The 18,031-nt window shown below is 53.4% G+C and overlaps 1 protein-coding gene across 3 annotated transcripts in view; it reads left to right on the top strand.

Annotated features, from left to right (window-relative positions):
* Positions 1–18,031, top strand: part of DCHS1 (dachsous cadherin-related 1) — a 50,129-nt gene that overhangs the window by 13,067 nt on the left and 19,031 nt on the right. For all 3 annotated transcript variants that reach the window (XM_085216731.1, XM_085216733.1, XM_085216732.1), the window contains 5 exons: positions 10,330–10,518; positions 10,844–11,075; positions 12,067–12,303; positions 12,652–13,671; positions 13,870–14,057. In XM_085216731.1, the coding sequence (XP_085072857.1) occupies positions 10,330–10,518; positions 10,844–11,075; positions 12,067–12,303; positions 12,652–13,671; positions 13,870–14,057 (1,866 nt within the window). The remainder of the gene's footprint in view (positions 1–10,329; positions 10,519–10,843; positions 11,076–12,066; positions 12,304–12,651; positions 13,672–13,869; positions 14,058–18,031) is intronic.

Genomic DNA, 18,031 nt, shown 5'->3' with positions numbered 1-18,031 from the left:
CTCAGTCACCCGCACAGTAAAGAAGAGCTTCCTGTGTCTGTTTGTGCCCACTGCCTCTTATCTTAAGAGTGGGCACCATAGAAAAGATCCTGGCTCTAACATCTCTGCACTGCCACTTCAGATATTTGTAGATATTTGTATTTTGATGATCTCCAGAGGATCACCTTACCACCTTCCTTCACCTACTGGCAGTGCTGTGCCTCACACAGCTCGGGGCAGCAAGACCCACCTTAGCAGCAAGGGCACATTGCTGGTTCATGTTCATCGTGTCCACCAGGACTCCCAGATCCTTTTCTGCACATCTGCTTTCCATATGAGTGGTCCCAGCACATCCTGATGCTTGGGGCTGCTCCTCCCCAGGGGCAGAACTTCGTCCTTCTTGTTCAACTCCAGGAGGTTTCTGTCAGCCCGTTTCTCCAGCCTGTCACAGTCCCTCTGGAAGCCAGCATGACAGTGGTGTACCTGCCAGTCCTCCCAGCTTTGTTGTCACCTGCAGACTTGCTGAGGGTACGCTGCCCGTCATCCAAATCAGTAACGGAGGTGTGACACAGGACTGGACTCTGGACGACCCCTGCAGTGCTCGTTTCTGGCCTCCAATTAGATTTTGCATTGCTGATCACTACCCTCCATCTTCTACCATTAAGCCCTTTCTCAGCCCTCCTCACTGCCCGCTCATCCAGTCCATACTTCAGCAGCTTGTCTGTGAAGATCTTATGGGAACAGTGCCAAATGCCTTCCTGAAGTCCGGGAAGGCAATATCCACTTGCAGGTGAAGTCTCAGGTGAAGCAGGGATCCATTACCTTGCGCTTTTCCACTAATTCTGTGTTACCAGGTCCCTGAATCACTCAGTAGCAGTCCTTCATATTGTTTTTGAGATCCCTGGCCAAATTCCAATCCATTTGGAAGCTGAATGCAAACAGCAAGCTTTTCATGTATTTACGGTGGTCAGTGATTTCATTGGAAAATGCCCCAGTTGTACTTCGTGAGCCCCTCAGTGATAGCAGCCTCTATCAAAGAAAAATCTTGAAAGCACAGCATCAGGTTCCTCCCCTGAGTTCCTAAACACGTTCTTGGGTCTCCAGGAGCACACGCCATTTCAATTGCATTCATTCTAGGGAAGAAATAGTACATTTTATATTTGTCTCTTTCTCCCAGTTCCTTTTCTTTACCTGACATTTTAATGTAATGATTATGCTTATAGCATGGCCTGGGTTCAAAAGGCCCACAGTGCTCATCCAGCTCCAACCCCTGCTGTGTGCAGGTCGCCAACCAGCAGCCCAGGCTGCCCAGAGCCACATCCAGCCTGGCCTTGGATGCCTGCAGGGATGGGGCATCCACAGCCTCCTTGGGCAACCTGTTCCACTGCCTCACCACCCTCTGCATGAAAAACTTCCTCCTCACATCCAACCCAAACCTCCCCTGGCTCACTTTAAAGCCATTCCCCTTGTCCTGTCACCACCCACCCTCACAAACAGCCGTTCCCCCCCTGTTTATCCGCTCCCTTCAAGCACTGAAGGCCACACTGAGGTCTCCCTGCAGCTTCTCTTCTCCAAGCCAAACAAGCCCAGTTCCCTCAGCCTTTCCTCATAGGAGAGCTGCATATATATGCTACCACCAAACAATGCCATTCTCTTTACTTTTACCATCCTAATCTTTCTCCCTCTGCCTTTCATCCTTTCTCTTCCTCAGTTCCTTCCTGGCACAAAGATGGTAGTTGTGCCAAACAACAGGTACTTTAACATTTTACTGGTTTTGGTGCTTTTCAATTAGCACATTTCTCCTACTGACATGCCTTTTTTATACCAGTATTCACAAGACTGTTGTGATATTCCTAGGTCTAATTACACAGTATCTGGCCATCCACTTAAATAAATATTCTCAGTTCAATGTGCATACAGATTTAAGAACACGCTCATCCTTTTTACAGTTGTCACACACATTTACGCAGTAGACATGGAGGGGCTGTCAGATACACAAAGCATTTTGCTGGGGTTGTCTGTAAGGGCTTACTGCCCTCTCATCCACTATCAACATTTGAGTGTCTTTGTCCCCTCTGCTCATCCTACTTTGGAGCATGGCTACAGCGCTGATTAACAACTGCCTATAGTGAACATTTTATCTCCAAAGGCTGCAGCGAAACACAGCTTTTCCCTTCAGGATGCTGTGGGTGTGAGGCCCCAGACTCCACTGGATCTCTAGGCTGCTTCCTTCAGTAGCACTGTGATGCTCACTCCTGGTTCAGGCTGGTCCACCACACCAAAGGGGCACAACCTCTTTCAGTTCCCCCTGCTCCTTCCACCTCTTGCTTCCGTTGTTCAGGAAGCAAAGTCTTAATTCCCTTCCATCAGCTTTTTCCTTACTGTCTGTGCTGCTGTACAGCATGTTGTTGAGAGCGGCCTTGTATTCTGTTATTCCCCTTGTCTGATGTAAGAAGGAAACAGAAAGGGAAAAAACAAAACAAAACAAGAAACTACCAAACCAACCAAAACAAAACCAAAGCAGTCATGAAATGTATTTCCTAACAACCTTAGAGTCTCCAGCCTCAGAATTCAAGTGTGAACCAGGGCTGAATAATCAATTAATCAAGGGAATAGAATCCTTCTGACCATTGTTCTTCTATGCCTTGGCTGCACGATCTTGGCTAAGTAGTGCATGCTACAGAAAACGTGGGACTGACACTGCACAGGTTTACACTGATCTAAGGAGGCAGCACTGGCTTCCTAGCCCATCTGTGCCACCAGACCCCGCAGGATCAGTCACTGCCAGAGCCAGGCTGCACGGGCCAGAGCCACCCCTCTGCACACAGACAGCAGGGATGCTCCTTAAAGGAAGGCGAGACCTTCCTCCCAACCAAGACCATCCTAGAAGAGGCAGATGGCGGAGAATGATGGGGCCCTGAGAGCACTAATTGGCTTTAATTGCCCTGATTAACCTCACCTGGGACCCCCTGCCCACACCATCTGCCTTTGATTCCAGAGGCTCCATTTAGGATCAGGTTTGGCACCGAAGTTTGTTAGTGTATTTATCTCCAGCCCTGTTCCTAATCCCGCCTCTTAAATAGACCCCAAACCCATGTTTTAGGCAGCTCATCTACTGGGATAGATCCCCTTGGATGTGTATTTTAGCCTTAGCACCAGTTCTCTTTCTGGCCTTACCTACATTTGTCCTTACCTTGCTCTGTCAGAGGACCCTGGGCCCGGCTCATTGCTCATTTTGCCCAGGGCTGTCAGTGGGCCCCGCTAGCAGCACCTGGCTCTGCCCATTATCTTTGGGCTGTGGGGCACTGCCCGTCAGTGGGGGCACTGCCTGTGTTACTGAGTCCTGTCTCGCCTTCCTTTAAGGAGCATCCCTGCTGTCTGTGTGCAGAGGGGTGGCTATGGCCCGTGCAGCCTGGCTCTGGCAGTGACTGATCCTGCGGGGTCTGGTGGCACAAACGGACTAGGAAGCCAGTGCTGCCTCTTTAGATCAGTGTAAACCTGTTCTAAGCCAAATACATCGGATCTCTCGTGGCCCTTGGGAAAGGGCTTCCTGCTTCCTACTCCCTCCTCCAGAGAGTATTTATTCCATTTGGCCGTACATCACCTTGGAGCTCTCAGCTCATGCCAGCCAAAGGGGGCTTTACCCTTGCAGAATCCAGAAAGGGAAGCAATGGTATGAAAAACTGACCCCAGAAAACAGCTGAGGCAGAATTCTACATAAAAGAACTTCAGGAGGTGTCCCAGGTTGAATTCAGGGTGTCAGGCGAGGCCAAGGCAGCATGGCAAAAGAGAGGCAGCCTGCAAGTGAGAGTAAGGGAATGGGCAATGGACACAGGAATGCGCACGTTCTGCTGTGTGACACTGCTGAGTGGAGGCTGTGCTAAACCACTGCTGTTGGCACTGGACATTTTTGTGTGTCTGGGTGGCGTACATTCTGCTGGGAAAACCTGCTGGGAATCTGCATCTGTTGCTGTTCCCCTCAGGATCTCAGCATGCTTTGACTCCTGCTGTGGATTACGGAAGTGAAGGCAACTGCAGACCCCCACAGTGGGGCGTACGTGTTGGGTGTAGTGGGGCAGTATATGTCTTCTGGTCACAAGGCTCTTGTCTTCTTGTAGGGATGCAGGTATTTGAGGAGAACCCAGCTAGTTCTGTAGCCCCTTGCCCATAAGCTTGACAGGGATTTATGGACTGTGTTGCTGGAGCCCTCCCAAACGTCTTGTATTTTCCCACCCCGCTGGCACAGGGAAGGAGTATACAGGTTCAGAGGAGGAGCTGTGAGCTGGTCTGTGTATGACTAAGAGAAGATGAGGGAGAGAATCTATAAATGAAACTGACCGGAGTGGCTGCAGCAAATCCAGGGCTATACTGAGTGCCAAAGAGCCAAACAGCAACTGTGGTACAGCAGAGCAAAGTTCCATACAGCCCAGTAAGCTGCCTTTGCTAGTGGCTCTGGGAAAAGGATGCAACAGCTGTATCAGAATCACAGGGTAACTGAGGGCTTGGGGACATGGAATGGTCTCTGGTCCAACTGCCTGCTCACAGTGGGGTCAGCCGTGGGGTCAGACCAGGCTGCACATCCAGCAGTTCCCCAAATTTGTACTGAACACACCTGCACAGATGGAGACTGCGGTGCCTGTGGGCAACCTGGGTGTGGGGAAAGCCTTTCCCCGGATGGAGCCCGGCTGCACCCCCAGCTCTGCCTGTGGATTCTGGTTCCGCTGTGAAGCACAGTGCGGAGCCCGGCTCTGGCTGCGCATAACCTCCCCGTGGGAGCTGGTGGGTTGCTGCTGGGTCAAAGCTCTCCCGAAGGCTGAGCAAGCTCCGGTCCCTCCGCAGCTCCCTCCTCGCAGGGCAACCGTTCCCAGAGTCCCAGCTGGTGGAGCTGGGAGGGATCTCTCGGGGCTTCAGGCCCAGCGCTGCTCCAGCAGGGACACCCAGAGCGGCGCCCAGCTCCGTGTCCCGGCAGCTCTGGGAGATCTCCACGGAGGGGAACTGCGGCCCGTGGGCAGCACGTGGACGTTCTCTGCCACCTCGCTGTGCAAAGTGCGTCCTGCTGTTCGGATCCTGAACTCCACCCCAGGGCCCTCCTTGAACCTGGGGCGGTGTGCCGAGTCTTTTCCCGTGCCTGCGTTTCCGCAGACCGGCGGCGGTGTCAGATGTGGTTCGGCGGGCGCCGAGCGGAGCAGGGGCCGATCCCATCCCCTGCTCCTGGCAGTGCCCCGAGCACGCAGAGCAGATGTTCGGCAGCAGAGGGCCCAGGGCAGAGCCCCGTGGTGCTGCGCTGCCGCTCGGCTCCAGGCAGGGCACAGCTCTGAGCCCCGTCCTGAGCCCACCCACCCACAGCCTGTTTGCCCAGCTGCCCATAGCATCGTGCCTTGGGTGTGAGGACTGCGGGACGCAGTGCCCGAATCCTCGTTCAAGGCAAGGCCGTTGTCATCCCCTGCTCTTCCTTCCCTGCAGATCTGGGCCCTGGATCAAGCAAGCAGTCTACTCAGCCTTCTCTCATACGTGGACAAACATATACTCTGGGAGGATCTCTATGATTTTTCCACAGACCAAAGTGAGTTGGACTCAACAAGGCAGCTCCCTCACTCATCCTTTCAGTCTTTTTTTGAAGCTGATGTGCTTTCTCCCCTCATCTCTGCCAAATTTGAAAGAGCAGTTCTGAAAGTCCATATCTGTGATCACCCTTGGATGCAGCCTGTTGGGTGGGATCCATGGATTCTTATTGGTTGAGTTCACTGAAAAAAATATTGACTTGTTTCTAGTCTCTTTCTAGTAGTTCTCCAAGCTGTTTCATTAAGCATGGAGGGCCTGGGAGACTTTTTAGGTGAAGGTTGAGGTGAAGGAAGCATTGAGCATCAGTCTTATTTGTGTCTGCTGTGACCACAACCCACCCACCCTATTCAGCAGTAGGCCGTTGTTCAGCTCTTACTGCCAACGTAGTGCTAGAAGCTCTTATCATCCTCAATTTTCTTTGCAAGTCTCAACCCCACTTGAACTTTGACTTTCCTGACACTACCACTACATTCCTGGGCAATGTTTATAAATTCTTTCTTTGTAGCTTGCCTCCCATATGTTGCCTTTTTGCAGCTCTGCCCCAAGGTCTACGCTTAGCTAAGGCAGTGTTTTTCACAAGTACTGGTATGGGCTGCTCTTGTGCCTGGAGGATGCTGTCCTGGAGGCTTAACTGCTTTCTTGAGTTCTTCTAGCCTTTATAGTTGGGATGCCGTACATCTACCAGGTCCCCGTGGAAGCTGAGGTCTTGCTTTGTCTGAATCCTGGTACTCCTTCCTTGCTCCCTTTAGCATCCTGAACACTACTATTTCATGGTCGCTAGATTATCATCACATCCTCAGTCAACTCTTCTTTGTCAGCAAACAGCAGATCCAGCTGTGTGTTACCCCTCCTTGGCCTGGGAAGCTGAAGTTCTCTGTGGGAGAAAACTGGGGTCTGATCTGGAGATGTCCCTCAAGAGCTGCTGCCTCCTTGGCACACTGTCTCAGCTTCAACTCCAGGGACTTACTGGGTCGTCATCGGAGTCTTTGTGCTTTAAGTCCTGTGCTGGATTTCTCACTGAATGTGATTCTTTACTTACACAGTTCAGCATCACAGTACCCAGAATCAAGGAATTCTAGAGCAAAGTGCATTTTTGTTACGCTGCTGGAAAGCAATGAGCTCTGGCTGGCCCTGAACCAGAGTGCTGTCAGCACACTTCCGTAGGTTGGGGCCACAGGGTCACAGGGGCTGGAAGGGACCTCAAGGATCATCGAGTCCAACCACCAGCTAAACTGTCCCTACAGGAGGTCACACAAGCAGGCATCCAGACGGGTCCTGAATTTCTTCATAGAAGGAGACTCCACAACCTCTCTGGGCAACTTCTGCCAGTGCTCTGTCACCCTTTCTGTAAAAAAACTTCTTCTGCTTGATAGTACGGAACTTCTCTTGTACAAGTTTTAGGCCACTGCTCTTTGTCCTATTGCTGCATACCACCGAGAAGAGCCTGGTCTCATCCATTTACCTCCCACCTCCCTTCAGATGTTCAGAAACGTTTATCAGATTCCCTGGTGAGAAGAGCTGTGTTGCTCTTCTTGTGGGCTGTCCTGCAACAGAGGTGGCAGACATGAGGAGAGGCGAGGAGTGCCCCAAGTCCACGCTGTGCCCTCCAGCACCCAGTCAGGAGCGAACTCTGCACATCTCCCAAAGAACTTCGGGGCACTATTGATGTCTGGATAAGAAGTGGTGGAGGAAGCCAACAATACAGGGTGGTAAAGGAGAGATGCTGTGGGTGACAACAGAAAGGACCAGTCAGAGAATTCATGCAGCCATCCGTACAGAGCCTAGGACACGGTGGAGCAGGGTGGGACACAAGAGTATGGAGGTACGGTAGGGCTGAGGTATGCTGCAGGACATAGGAGAAGTGTAATAGCCTGTTACAGACCGGACCTGGCTGTGGCAATCATGGTGTGCAGTGCTGGGAGACACTGCATGCAGACAGGGCTTGTGCTAGAGCTCTGTTCCCAGGCAGTCACTGCTTCCTGAGGCAATGCAACAGGGTGTGAGGCCGACTGCCAAGCACACATGAATGGGGAATGTCCCTGAGTATGTTTTGGCTCTACACCCAAGTAGATGCCGGCCTCTGATGCCAGGCTGCCTTGAGGCACCCCTGCAGGGAGATAGCTCCAGGTACAGAGAGCATCCAGGCAGATAGTGTTACGCTGTGTAATAGTGAGAGCTCGTCTGCTTCTTCCCAAAACCCCACCCAGTCCCTGTGGCAGAGAGCTGGAGTTCAGATAACTTCCTCTGTCCCGAACTGTCTTAGGACAGAGACTGTCAGAGTATGGGGAAGGTTGGGCTGTTCTGGAAATACCAGCATCCCTGGCCAAAGAAGCCTACAGGAAACAATGTACTGTGCTGTAGAGCTTCTCACTGTACAGTATTCTAAAGCAGTTGACATGCATTTTAGAGTATTTTGGGAGTGATAAGCAGTTCATTTTGAAGGAAAGACCTTACTAATTTGCCACAGGGTGCCCATCCCAGCCATCATAGCAGCTTAACCATTTCAGGTGTGTTTCCATCTGCAGTGGCTTTGAATGCTCCCAGTTAAACTCTATCACGACACACAGCTGGAATGCAGTGAAACAGGGCAGTTTCAGCAGTGTGAGAGGTCAGATTTATACTCTCAGATGAGCAACCCCAGCTGCTGCTAACTGTCCTTATCGTTAGATCCCTGACTTAACACCCTCCTCTTGCTCCCTGACAGCCTTAGCTTGATGTTTGGGTCTCTAGATGGGTTCTGATCTGAATGACACAGGTTTATAGTCATCCCATCCAGATTCATGCTGCACTTCACCTGTGGCCCTTTGAACCAGATACTCAGCCTCTGCTGCACATAGTGACCATATGCAGTCAGTGGCTTCAGCCCAGCCTGTCCCACACCGCTCTGCAGACAGCCAGGCCCTGCTCTGAACTCCCTGTGCCAGAGCTTCATGGTAGAATCATCATAGAATGGCTTGGGTTGGAAGGCATCTCAGAGATTATCTAGTTCCAACCCCCTACTTTTGACAGGGTTGCCAACCATTAGAGCAGACTGCCCAGAAACCCATCAAGCCTGGCCTTGAACACCTCCGAGCATCTGTAACCCAATGCTGCTGTGCTGCATGGGAGGGAGCTGGGAGTGGGGAGAGGGAAGAAGTTGAACAGAGGGGAGGCAGTGGGGTCGGTTCCTCAGAGCGTGTTCTGGACAAGCTGCTGTCACAGCACCTGAGGCTCTGAGCGCTCCGCAGCTGGAGCGGGAAGGAGAAAGGAGGAATCCTGTTCCCTGGTGCATCTTCCAGCTGTGCCATAGGGCTGAGGAGCAAATCCATTCCCTCTGCGAGGAGCACAGCGTTCACTGCGCTCTCAGCTTCTCCCCCTCCCCTGCAGGGGAGCCCAGGCCTCCAGGCAGGACAGGCGGGGGTGCTGCAGGTGCTGACTCCCCTCCTGGGGGCTGTGGGTGCTGGGCCGGAGAGCTGGCGAGGGGCTCCCCCAGCTGCTGCCTCTACTCCCGGGGCAGGAACACGAGGTCTGATGAAGGGGATGTGCCTCCTCCGCCTGCTTCATTTTGTGTTCCCTGGCCCGGCAGCCTCTGCGCTCTCCGGTTGTTCCTCCATCTCCGAGGATCTGGTAGTGGCTCAGGTTGGGGGCCCTGCCCGTAGGAAGGAACTGTTTGCAGCCCCCAGCTGGGCCCTTTCCTTGGCGCGTGTGCAACGTTCCTGCGCTTCTTGCTCACGGGAGCCGAGGCCCCAGCGCTGCTGCTGGGAGGAGCTGTGGCTGACGAGGCCTGAACTCCACTTCACCCGGGCCTGGCCCAGCTGCCTCCCTCCTGGCTTCGTGCTCCAGCTTTGTTCTCTTCTCAGAGCTCCCAGCTGGTGGACGAGCCACGGACAGTGATGCTGCGGTCAGGGGGAAGCTGCTTTCTGCTAGCCTGAGCTGCAAGGAACCCAAGACAGAATGGGAGCTTGCAGGCAGGAGCTGTTTTAATCCCCTTGCTGTGACTCTAACTGCTGCTGTAAATCCTGTGCCACAGGTTTGGGTGGGCCTGGTTGCCAGAGGGCAGTGCCAGCCCGTTGTACTCCTTGGAGCCCAGGGCTGCTGGGCACAGAGCTCTGAGGACAGGATGGACCCTGGGGCATGGGGAGGAGGGTTTTCTTCCCAGTTTAAGACGAGCTTGCAAAAGAGAACGAGCAGAAGGCCACGTCCAGCAGCTGCGAAAGCATGAGTTGTCTCCGGCTGGCTGCTCAGGCTGGGTGCAGTGGGGATGCTTGGCTGATAGATCTTTGGCATCTGTGCTTTTCTGCACCCCCTCCCTTACAACCTTTTTGTTTGCCAAGGGAAGTCAGTGGATCTGGGTCGTGGATGTTGCTCCAGTGGTGCAAGAACAGAGGTTACACCTGGAACAAACCGCCTCTGGTGTGCAGACATCTGTGGCAGCACTGCAGACAGCGAGCATGGTGCAGCTCTTATGAGTCTGACAGCCTGTGCTTCCCAGCCCTGTGTCTTCTGGGGACGTGCCAGCATAGGCTGACCCCAGCAGTGTGTGCCCCGCTGCTGCCGGCACATTGCTCCAGGCACCCATGGGCCCTCCGCTGCGGTGGAAGTCACCTTGTCTAGGACAAGAATGGCAGGGCTGAGGCATAATGGTCAGTGTGCTTCACTGTGGCCAGCTTTGAGAGCTGCGCAGCGGTTGTGGGCTGTGGGATGGAGGGCAGCAGTGGGTTGTGGAGGTGGTGGTGGGCTGGGTCCATCTGCTCGGGCTGGTGGTCTCAGCAGTGTCACCTCGCTCACGTACTGCCTTCCCCCATCCAGGTGACAGCCACCGATGCCGACAGCGGCTTGTTTGGGACCCTTTCCTACTCTCTTGGCTCTGGCATCGGCAGTGTGGTCCCAACGCAGTTCGGCATCGACAAGCACACGGGGCATCTGTGCACTGCGCAGCCTCTGGACCGCGACGAGGGCACGTCTGCCTACGATTTCACCATCACTGCTGTCGATGGGGTGAGTGCTGCAGAGCTCATGGGTGTACAGTGCTGCTGTCTCAGCACCATACAGAGGATATAGTTGCTCTTGCCCTGTTCTCTGCCCCATCTCTAATCACTGAGATTAGAGGGCAGTGAGGTGCTGGAACAGGTTGCCCCAAGAGGTTGTGGATAACCCATCCCTGGAGATGTTAAAGGCCAGGTTGGGTGGAGCCTTGGGCAACCTGGTCTAATACTTGATCTAGCAGTTGGCAACCCTGCCTGCAGCAGGGGGATTGGAACCTGTTGATCCTTGAGATCCCTTCCGATCCAAGCCATTCTATGGTTCTATCGTCCTTCCACAGGGTGGCTTGAACTCCATGGTGTATGTGAAGGTTTTCCTGGAGGACATAAATGACAATCGGCCGGTGTTCTACCCACTGGAGTATGCTGCCAGCATCAGCACACAAAGCATGCCGGGTACAGCTGTGCTGCGTGTTACTGCCCACGACAAGGATGAGGGGATGCATGGCAAAGTGACCTATCGCATTGTCCTGGGGAACTCCCCCCCCCTCTTCTCCCTCAACAAGGACACAGGTGAGAGTGAACTCACGGCCAGCCAAAGGCAGCACCAAGCAGAGCAGCGTGATGCATGAAGATGTGAAGACTAGCCTGAGAGTTACTGCTTGGCCATTTCAGCTGTGCAAGATGCTACCAGAATGTCTATTTTGTCCTTGTTCCAACTTCTTGATCCTCTGGCTGCCCATTCTCAACTTCTGACTCCTTATTTCTTCTCTTTGCTCTCTTCTTCCCTCTTCTTCAGTGTCATCTCTGACTCACTATACCTTTCCTCCTGCACAGTGCTTGCTTTGCCCCATCAAGCTGTATCCTGCTTGGTTTTTTGCCCCTGCCTAATTCCCTCCTCTCACTGCTCAGTTTACTCTCCTCCCTTCTATCGCTCTCCTAGTCTAACCTTTCTCGTTGACTTCTCAGTGCCTGCCTTCTTTGGCCACCAAAGCCAGAACAGTTTCCGCCTGGGGAAATGAGTACATGGTTATGTGATGCCAGGGGCTCTCAGAAGGACAGGATGGTGTTCTGTGCTCACTACAGGCACCAGGTCTCCCCACACTAGTCCCCAGATTGCCAGAATGTGTCTGGGATGAAACAGGCCTATTGGCTACCGTTACACAGGGCAACCTCCTTTGTAGGGCCTGTCTGGGAAGGTCATTCAGCTCTGTAATTCTTCCAGGAGCCGCCTCGCAGCCCAGAACCAACCTGTCCTTGCTAGATTCTGGCCCTCACACTGTGCCCCACCTCTGAAATCCTACTCCATCCTTCCCCTTCTGCAAGATTTTCTCTCTGGCTTGCTTACTGCTGCCCTCATAGCTGCTTAGCTTGGGGCTGGGCTTGAGATCAAGAAGGGAGAATATGGGGAGCCCTCCCCAGGAAGATTTGTCTTCTTTGCTCCAATTCTTCCACGGCCAGTTGCCCTGTGACACACTGCCCATTTCAGTTTGTTTGTTCCTTTGGTGCTGGATGATGGGCAGGGCTGTGGGCACAGTGCACTCTGAACTGCTCTCTTTCCTAGGTGTCATCTCTCTCTCGTGGTCCCTGAGCGGTAAAGCCAACACCCTTGTGCAGCTGGTGATCTCTGCAGAAGATGGAGGGGGCCTGCAGGCTCAGCCGAACGCCCGAGTGAACATCAGCATCGTGGAGGGCACGGTCTCACCCCCCGTCTTCGAGCAAGCTCAGTACTTCTTCACAGTGCCGGAGGACACGCTGCAGGGCGCCAGCGTGGGGGCTGTCCGTGCCCAAAATCCTCCCGGTACGGGTTTGGCCCTTTCCTATGCAGCTGTTTTCACTGTCCCTGCATTGTCTCAAAGCACCGATACTACATTTCCTCAGAGAGCAGCACCATCCTGGGAGCTCCGTGCACACACAGATGCACACACACGTGAACGCGCACTCCGTGTCACTCAGCTGCGGTGCCTGCTCCCACGCATGCTCATGTGTGTACACACGTGTGCCCATGCATCACACACACGTGCACACTGCTGCTGTACACCTCCAGAGCAGAGCCTGCCCCGGGCAGCACTGTCCAGCTCTTCTACTCCCATAATGGGCTGAGAGCCATGTTCACGAATAATTCCTGTTTTCACTGCCTTGCCCGCAGGTCATACGGATGACATCTTTTATTCCATCTCCTCGGGGGATCCCCATGGCTACTTTTCCATTGACTCTGACTCTGGGCAGCTCCGCACCAGCTTGCCTCTGGATCACGAATCTCAGGCAGTCCTGGTTCTGGATGTCCAGGCCCGAAGTGGTTCCCCCCCGGCCTACAGCAACACCCGTGTGAAAATCTCTGTGTCAGACGTGAATGACAACGCGCCAGCATTCCCATCTCCTTCTGACTCCATTCTGCTGCCAGAGGCCACTGAGCCCGGGACTGCAGTGTACACTTTGCAGGCCGAGGACCGTGACAGCGGTGCCAATGGCCAGGTGAACTTTGAGCTGGTGTCGGGGGGCGAAGGCACCTTCAGCGTCGAGCGCTCCTCGGGGGCGGTGCGGCTGGCCGGGGTGCTGCAGTATGAGGCCAGTGCAGCCTACAGGTTGGCCATTGTGGCCCGAGACAGCGGCGTGCCCCAGCTCAGCTCCACCTTCACACTCCTGGTGCACGTGCAAGCTGAGCATGACAACGGGCCCATCTTTGACACACTCACCTACCGTGTGGAGGTGCGGGAAGGCGTGCCCGTCTCCACCCGCTTCCTGCAGGTGCGGGCCCTGGCACGGGATGCAGAGGCCGTGACCCTGACTTACCACCTGCGTGCAGATGGAGACGCTGCCAGCTTTGGCATCACGTCTGAGAGTGGTTGGCTGTATGTCAAAAGTGCCCTGGACCGGGAGACGCGAGACCTGTATGTTCTCACAGTGCTGGCGTCGGCGGGAGGCGGCGGCTCGGGGGGGGAGGCCCGGAAAACGGGCACCAGCACCGTACGGATCAGCATCACTGATGAGAACGACAACAGCCCCCGGCTGAGTGAGGAGCGGTACTTCTTCACTGTTCCTGAGAACCAGGCTCCCGGCAGCAGTGTAGGGAGGGTGATGGCAAGCGATCGGGATGCTGGGCAGAACAGCCGTCTCACCTACCGCCTGCTGCAGCACGACTCCAATTTCCTCATCCACACACAGACAGGTGAGAGTCCCCCTGGCTTCCTGGGCTGATTGAGGTGAAAGCTCAGAGCACGTCAGAAGTGATGCGGACCAAGCCAGTGCCACCATAAATTACTCATTTTCCTACCCCTGCGGTGCTGGGCTCCCTGACACACTTGAGTGTAAGTCCTTCTCTGAAGAGATTTTGGGGCTGAGCTGTGTCCCTTTTTCTCCCTTGCAGGGGAGCTCAGCACCAAGCACAGCTTGGACCGGGAGCAGCAGTCCAGCTACCAGCTGCTGGTGATTGTGCAGGATGGAGGAGCACCGCCCCGCAGTGCCACAGGAACCATCTACGTCACTGTGCTGGACGAGAACGACAATGCTCCTGCTTTTCTTCATATCGCTGCTGGCCAGGAGCTGACCGTGCAGGTAGGTGGAGCAGGCTGAGGCCCTGGTGGGCTGGGCTGGGGGCAGCCTGGGGAAGGGTGAGGGCAGAGCAGAGTCTCATGGTGAGAGATGAGAAGGCACGGGTTGCTTGCATGCAACAGTCAGGGCAGTCTGGCAAATCTCAGGGAAGGTGTGATGAGATGAGCACGTCCTTGGGAAATACAGACCTTGTGCATGGACTGAGTAAGGCCTGCAAAGGGCTCTGGGGCCAACAGGACCCAACAGCAGGCAGAAGGTCTGGGTTCACACCTGCCTGCAAAGAGGGAAAGTGGGAGGGAGCCCTAAACCTGAACTGATGGAGCCAAGAGTGGAACACTGACGGACGGGGAGGCATGGGGTACGTTTGTGTTCTGAGTCTCAAGACCTTCACGGTAGCCACTTTGGTTTCTGGGAGGCCAAGAAAGTGCTTTTTGGGTTGTTGAGAATCTGCAATGGGTCCCTGCCCAGCTTTCCCTTTAAGTGTGACGTGGTGACCAAGGTCAGCCAGCGCTGAGAGTTCTGCTCTGAGTTATGTCTGTGCTGCTGAAGGGAAGGGGAGAGGAGCAGGCCTTGTCCCCCAGCACTGCTCTGCTTGGCCCCTCTGCAGTGGTGTGTGGCCGGGACACAGCAGCGCAATGGCGTGAGTGATGAAAGGCCTGCTCTCATCTCTCTATGGAATGGGGAGCATCTGCAGCAGAAAGGATGCACTTGAAGTGCACCTTAAAGCATGGCAGGCTGCCTACTGAAAGACCACTCGGTCTGTAGTGTGCTGAGTGTTCTTGTGGGGACACCTGCAACATATGTGTGCAGCATTTGGCCGTGAGACATCGGAGTGTTTTAGAGCCTGGGAGGTCTCTTTTCTTGCAGAGGTACCACAAAAGCATATGCATCCTTAAGGAGATAGAGCGTGGCTGAGATGTATTTAGAATTGGGAGGGCAGGTAAATGTGACGGGAGTTTGAACCAAATTCTTATCTGTACACTTTGATTTTAAGCTTTCCTGGTAGGAAACACTGAAAGAGAAATGAAGCACAGGAAGAGGTCACTTGGATGATCTAGGTGTAGAAGAAAGGCTTGGAGGAAAAAGGAAAAACTAAATGATAGGCATAAACTTGGTAATTTATTGGCGATGTGCTCAGTGAACTTTTCGTATTCGTGTTCATGGAACAAAGCAGAGGGAGGTTTCTGTGTCGATACTTTGCTTTAAGCATGAGCTGGATTGGCCTCTCCCTGTGGGTTTGTGAGACTTGTTTCTCAAGCAGGTGGGCAATGTGTTCAGGTGTTCACACAGGGACGGCAGAAACAAATTCTGCATCTTCTTTACCAGGTGCTGCTGGGGAGCAGCCACCAGGGAAAGGAGGGAGATCAGAAAGGGGTCGATATCTGCTTCAGTAGCAGAGATGCCACTGGGGAGTGCCCAGGGCTGCTGCTGGTGTTCTTGCTATTCAGCATCTTGCTATGCCCTCCAGGACAGGTGGCTGTTTGCTGATGTCACTGCTTTATTTGTGGTGATAAAGCTGAGGTCTCCCGGTCAAGAACAGCAGAAGGATCCTTTACCGCTCAGTGAGGAAAGAAGATGACATTCCCTGTTTCTAACTGGAAAGTGATAACATACATGGCGAAAGGCAGTATAAATTTCACTCTACACAGTGATGGGCTCTGAGCTGGCTGCTGAAGCTTAGGGAGAAAATTGAGGCATCGCTGTAAATGCATTTTGAAAATGTCAGCTCAGGTCTCAGCAGCAGTCAGAAATGCGGGGTTTTATCAGAAAGGAACAGAGACTGAAAGAAAACCTTACATCTCCAATTCTGCGTCTCTGCTCTGCCCCCATTGCTCTGAAGCAGCAGTAGTGCTAAAAAGGCTTGAGAAAAGAGAGTTGATGTGATCTCCAGCAGATAATGGTTTCCATGCAGATAGAAAATATTTGAACATTCTTTGGCATGATAGAAACTGGGGAATATATACCAGAGGTGTGCCCTGGGTGGTGCAAAGAAAGTTGTACGGAAATTAAAGGTCCCTTTTTCACAACACATAAACTAGGCAGCTTGGTAGCAAATGACCGGGCAGCAGGTTTAAAATAAACAAAGACAGAACTTTCTCATGCAGAGCATAATTAAAACGTGAAATCATTGCCAAAAGTTGCATGGGTTCAAAATTAGATGAATTCATGGAAAGAAAAAAATCCGTCAAAGTCTGTTGAACAAAAATACGATCTGTGGCTCAGGAAGTGACTGAGCCACAGGCTGCTGGAAGCTGGAAAGTTTTTCACAGGAGAATTATTCCATACGTACCCTACTTCTTGCATCCTCTCTGTATCTGCTGCCACTCCCAGTGATGGGAGTGATGCCCCTCGTCGAGGTGGTTCTCCGAGCTTTGGGCCAGGCTGGCGTTTGCAGCAGCCTTCTTGGAGAGTGGGCATCTGACCTGCACGACCCTGCCTGGCAGTAGTTTTACTAAAGCTGAGGTTTTTGCAGAGGCAAAACCACTTCTGTTGTTGTTGATTCCTCTGAGCATCTGAAATGGCGTTTCTAATGGAGCCTGCGTGGATGGTGCTCGTTTTGCTCCCCGCTGAGTCACTGCTTTCTCAAATGGAGTTTGATTCCTGGTGGACGAGCAGTGTGGCTTTGTGCACGACGTGGGAGCCCTTTGCATCTCAGTCGAAGGCCATCAGGAACAGCATGAGGAGCGAGCCCTGCCCCAGCCTGGAACAGAGGGGCTTGGAGGGGTCTTCTCAAGCACAGTTCTGCTGAGGTGTCCACGCAGACAGTCCTTCTCATAAACAGCCAGCTATATTTAGAAGGTCCTCTGCCTCCATCACTGCTGCAAAATGCTGTTCCAGATTTCTTGATCTAGTAGTTAGAAACCATCTCTTAATTTCCAGCCTAAACTAATTTCTGACCACTTTATACTCATTTGTTCTTGTGCCAATATTGTGTTTTTGCTTAGAGAGCTCTTCTCTCTCCTTGGAATTTCCCTCCCCTTTCCCCAGTGTTTACAGAGTGCAGTCACATCACTGCTTGGCCTGGATAAACAAGTCCAGCTCCTCTGTCCCCCTTTCCCCCCCCCAGAGCACCACCAGCGTTGTGCCAACAGCTTGTGCAGCAGTGCTAGCTTCCTCCCGAGGGCCTGCAGCCTCTTCCCTTACATTCTTGCATGGATTGTGTTTGCCTTTTGCATGCATGCATGCGTTGAAGTGGTACCACACAGAGGTCAGAGAGCTGGGTCTGTGAGCATGATTTGTGCTGTAGGATGAGAATTTGGTCTGTGACAGTCTTGTACTGATGGGGAACAGATCGCAGTCTGTGCTGAGTAGGGCTCCTGCTCTGCTGCAGAGGTGTGGCGAGGTGCGAGGAGTCTGTGCCAGAGAAGGAACAGTCTGCAGCAGGCGAGGGGCACTGAGGGTACCCCAAAGCTGATGAATGAGGAGGGTCTGTAATGGAGATGTGTCCATTTTGATAGCTGTCCAGGAAGGGAGCTTCCATGCGGTGCTGCTCCATGTGGCTTCTGTCAGGAAGCCCAGAGTGTGGGGTTAGCTGAGCACATGGTGCACTGACACAAAATGGTAGTCTTAAATGCCTGCAGACAGCAGTGCTAACTAGGAGCAAAGGAGAGCAGGGAAAGGCCCTAAGAGTCAGAGTGTGTGGGTAGGGAAGAACTGCCTGCTGCATTTCCAGGGACCATGACCACCCTGTACTGGCTGATAGGAGCTGAAGGAACTCTCTCCATTTCCAGGATGAGTGGCCTCTGGCCCAGTTAGTGCTCAAACATTTCCCTCTGAAGGGCTTTTCTGGGGCAGAGGGGATTTTCCTCACTGCAGAGGCCTTGGGTGTAACATGGGCAGTGTCCCTCCATCACCCTATACTTCACCACTGCAGCATGCACCAAGGCCGTTGAGCTGCACAAAGCCTTGTGGCATCACAGGACAGCTGGTGGGGTAGGACCTCCCTCCACCTGCTTGGCTGCAACCTTCCCCACGTC

Source organism: Meleagris gallopavo, chromosome 1 (genome assembly GCF_905368555.1).
Source record: "Meleagris gallopavo chromosome 1, MGAL_WU_HG_1.1, whole genome shotgun sequence".
Lineage (NCBI taxonomy): Eukaryota > Metazoa > Chordata > Aves > Galliformes > Phasianidae > Meleagris > Meleagris gallopavo.
The sequence above is the reverse complement of the archived record's forward strand: the minus strand, read 5'-3'. Positions and strand labels throughout refer to the sequence as shown.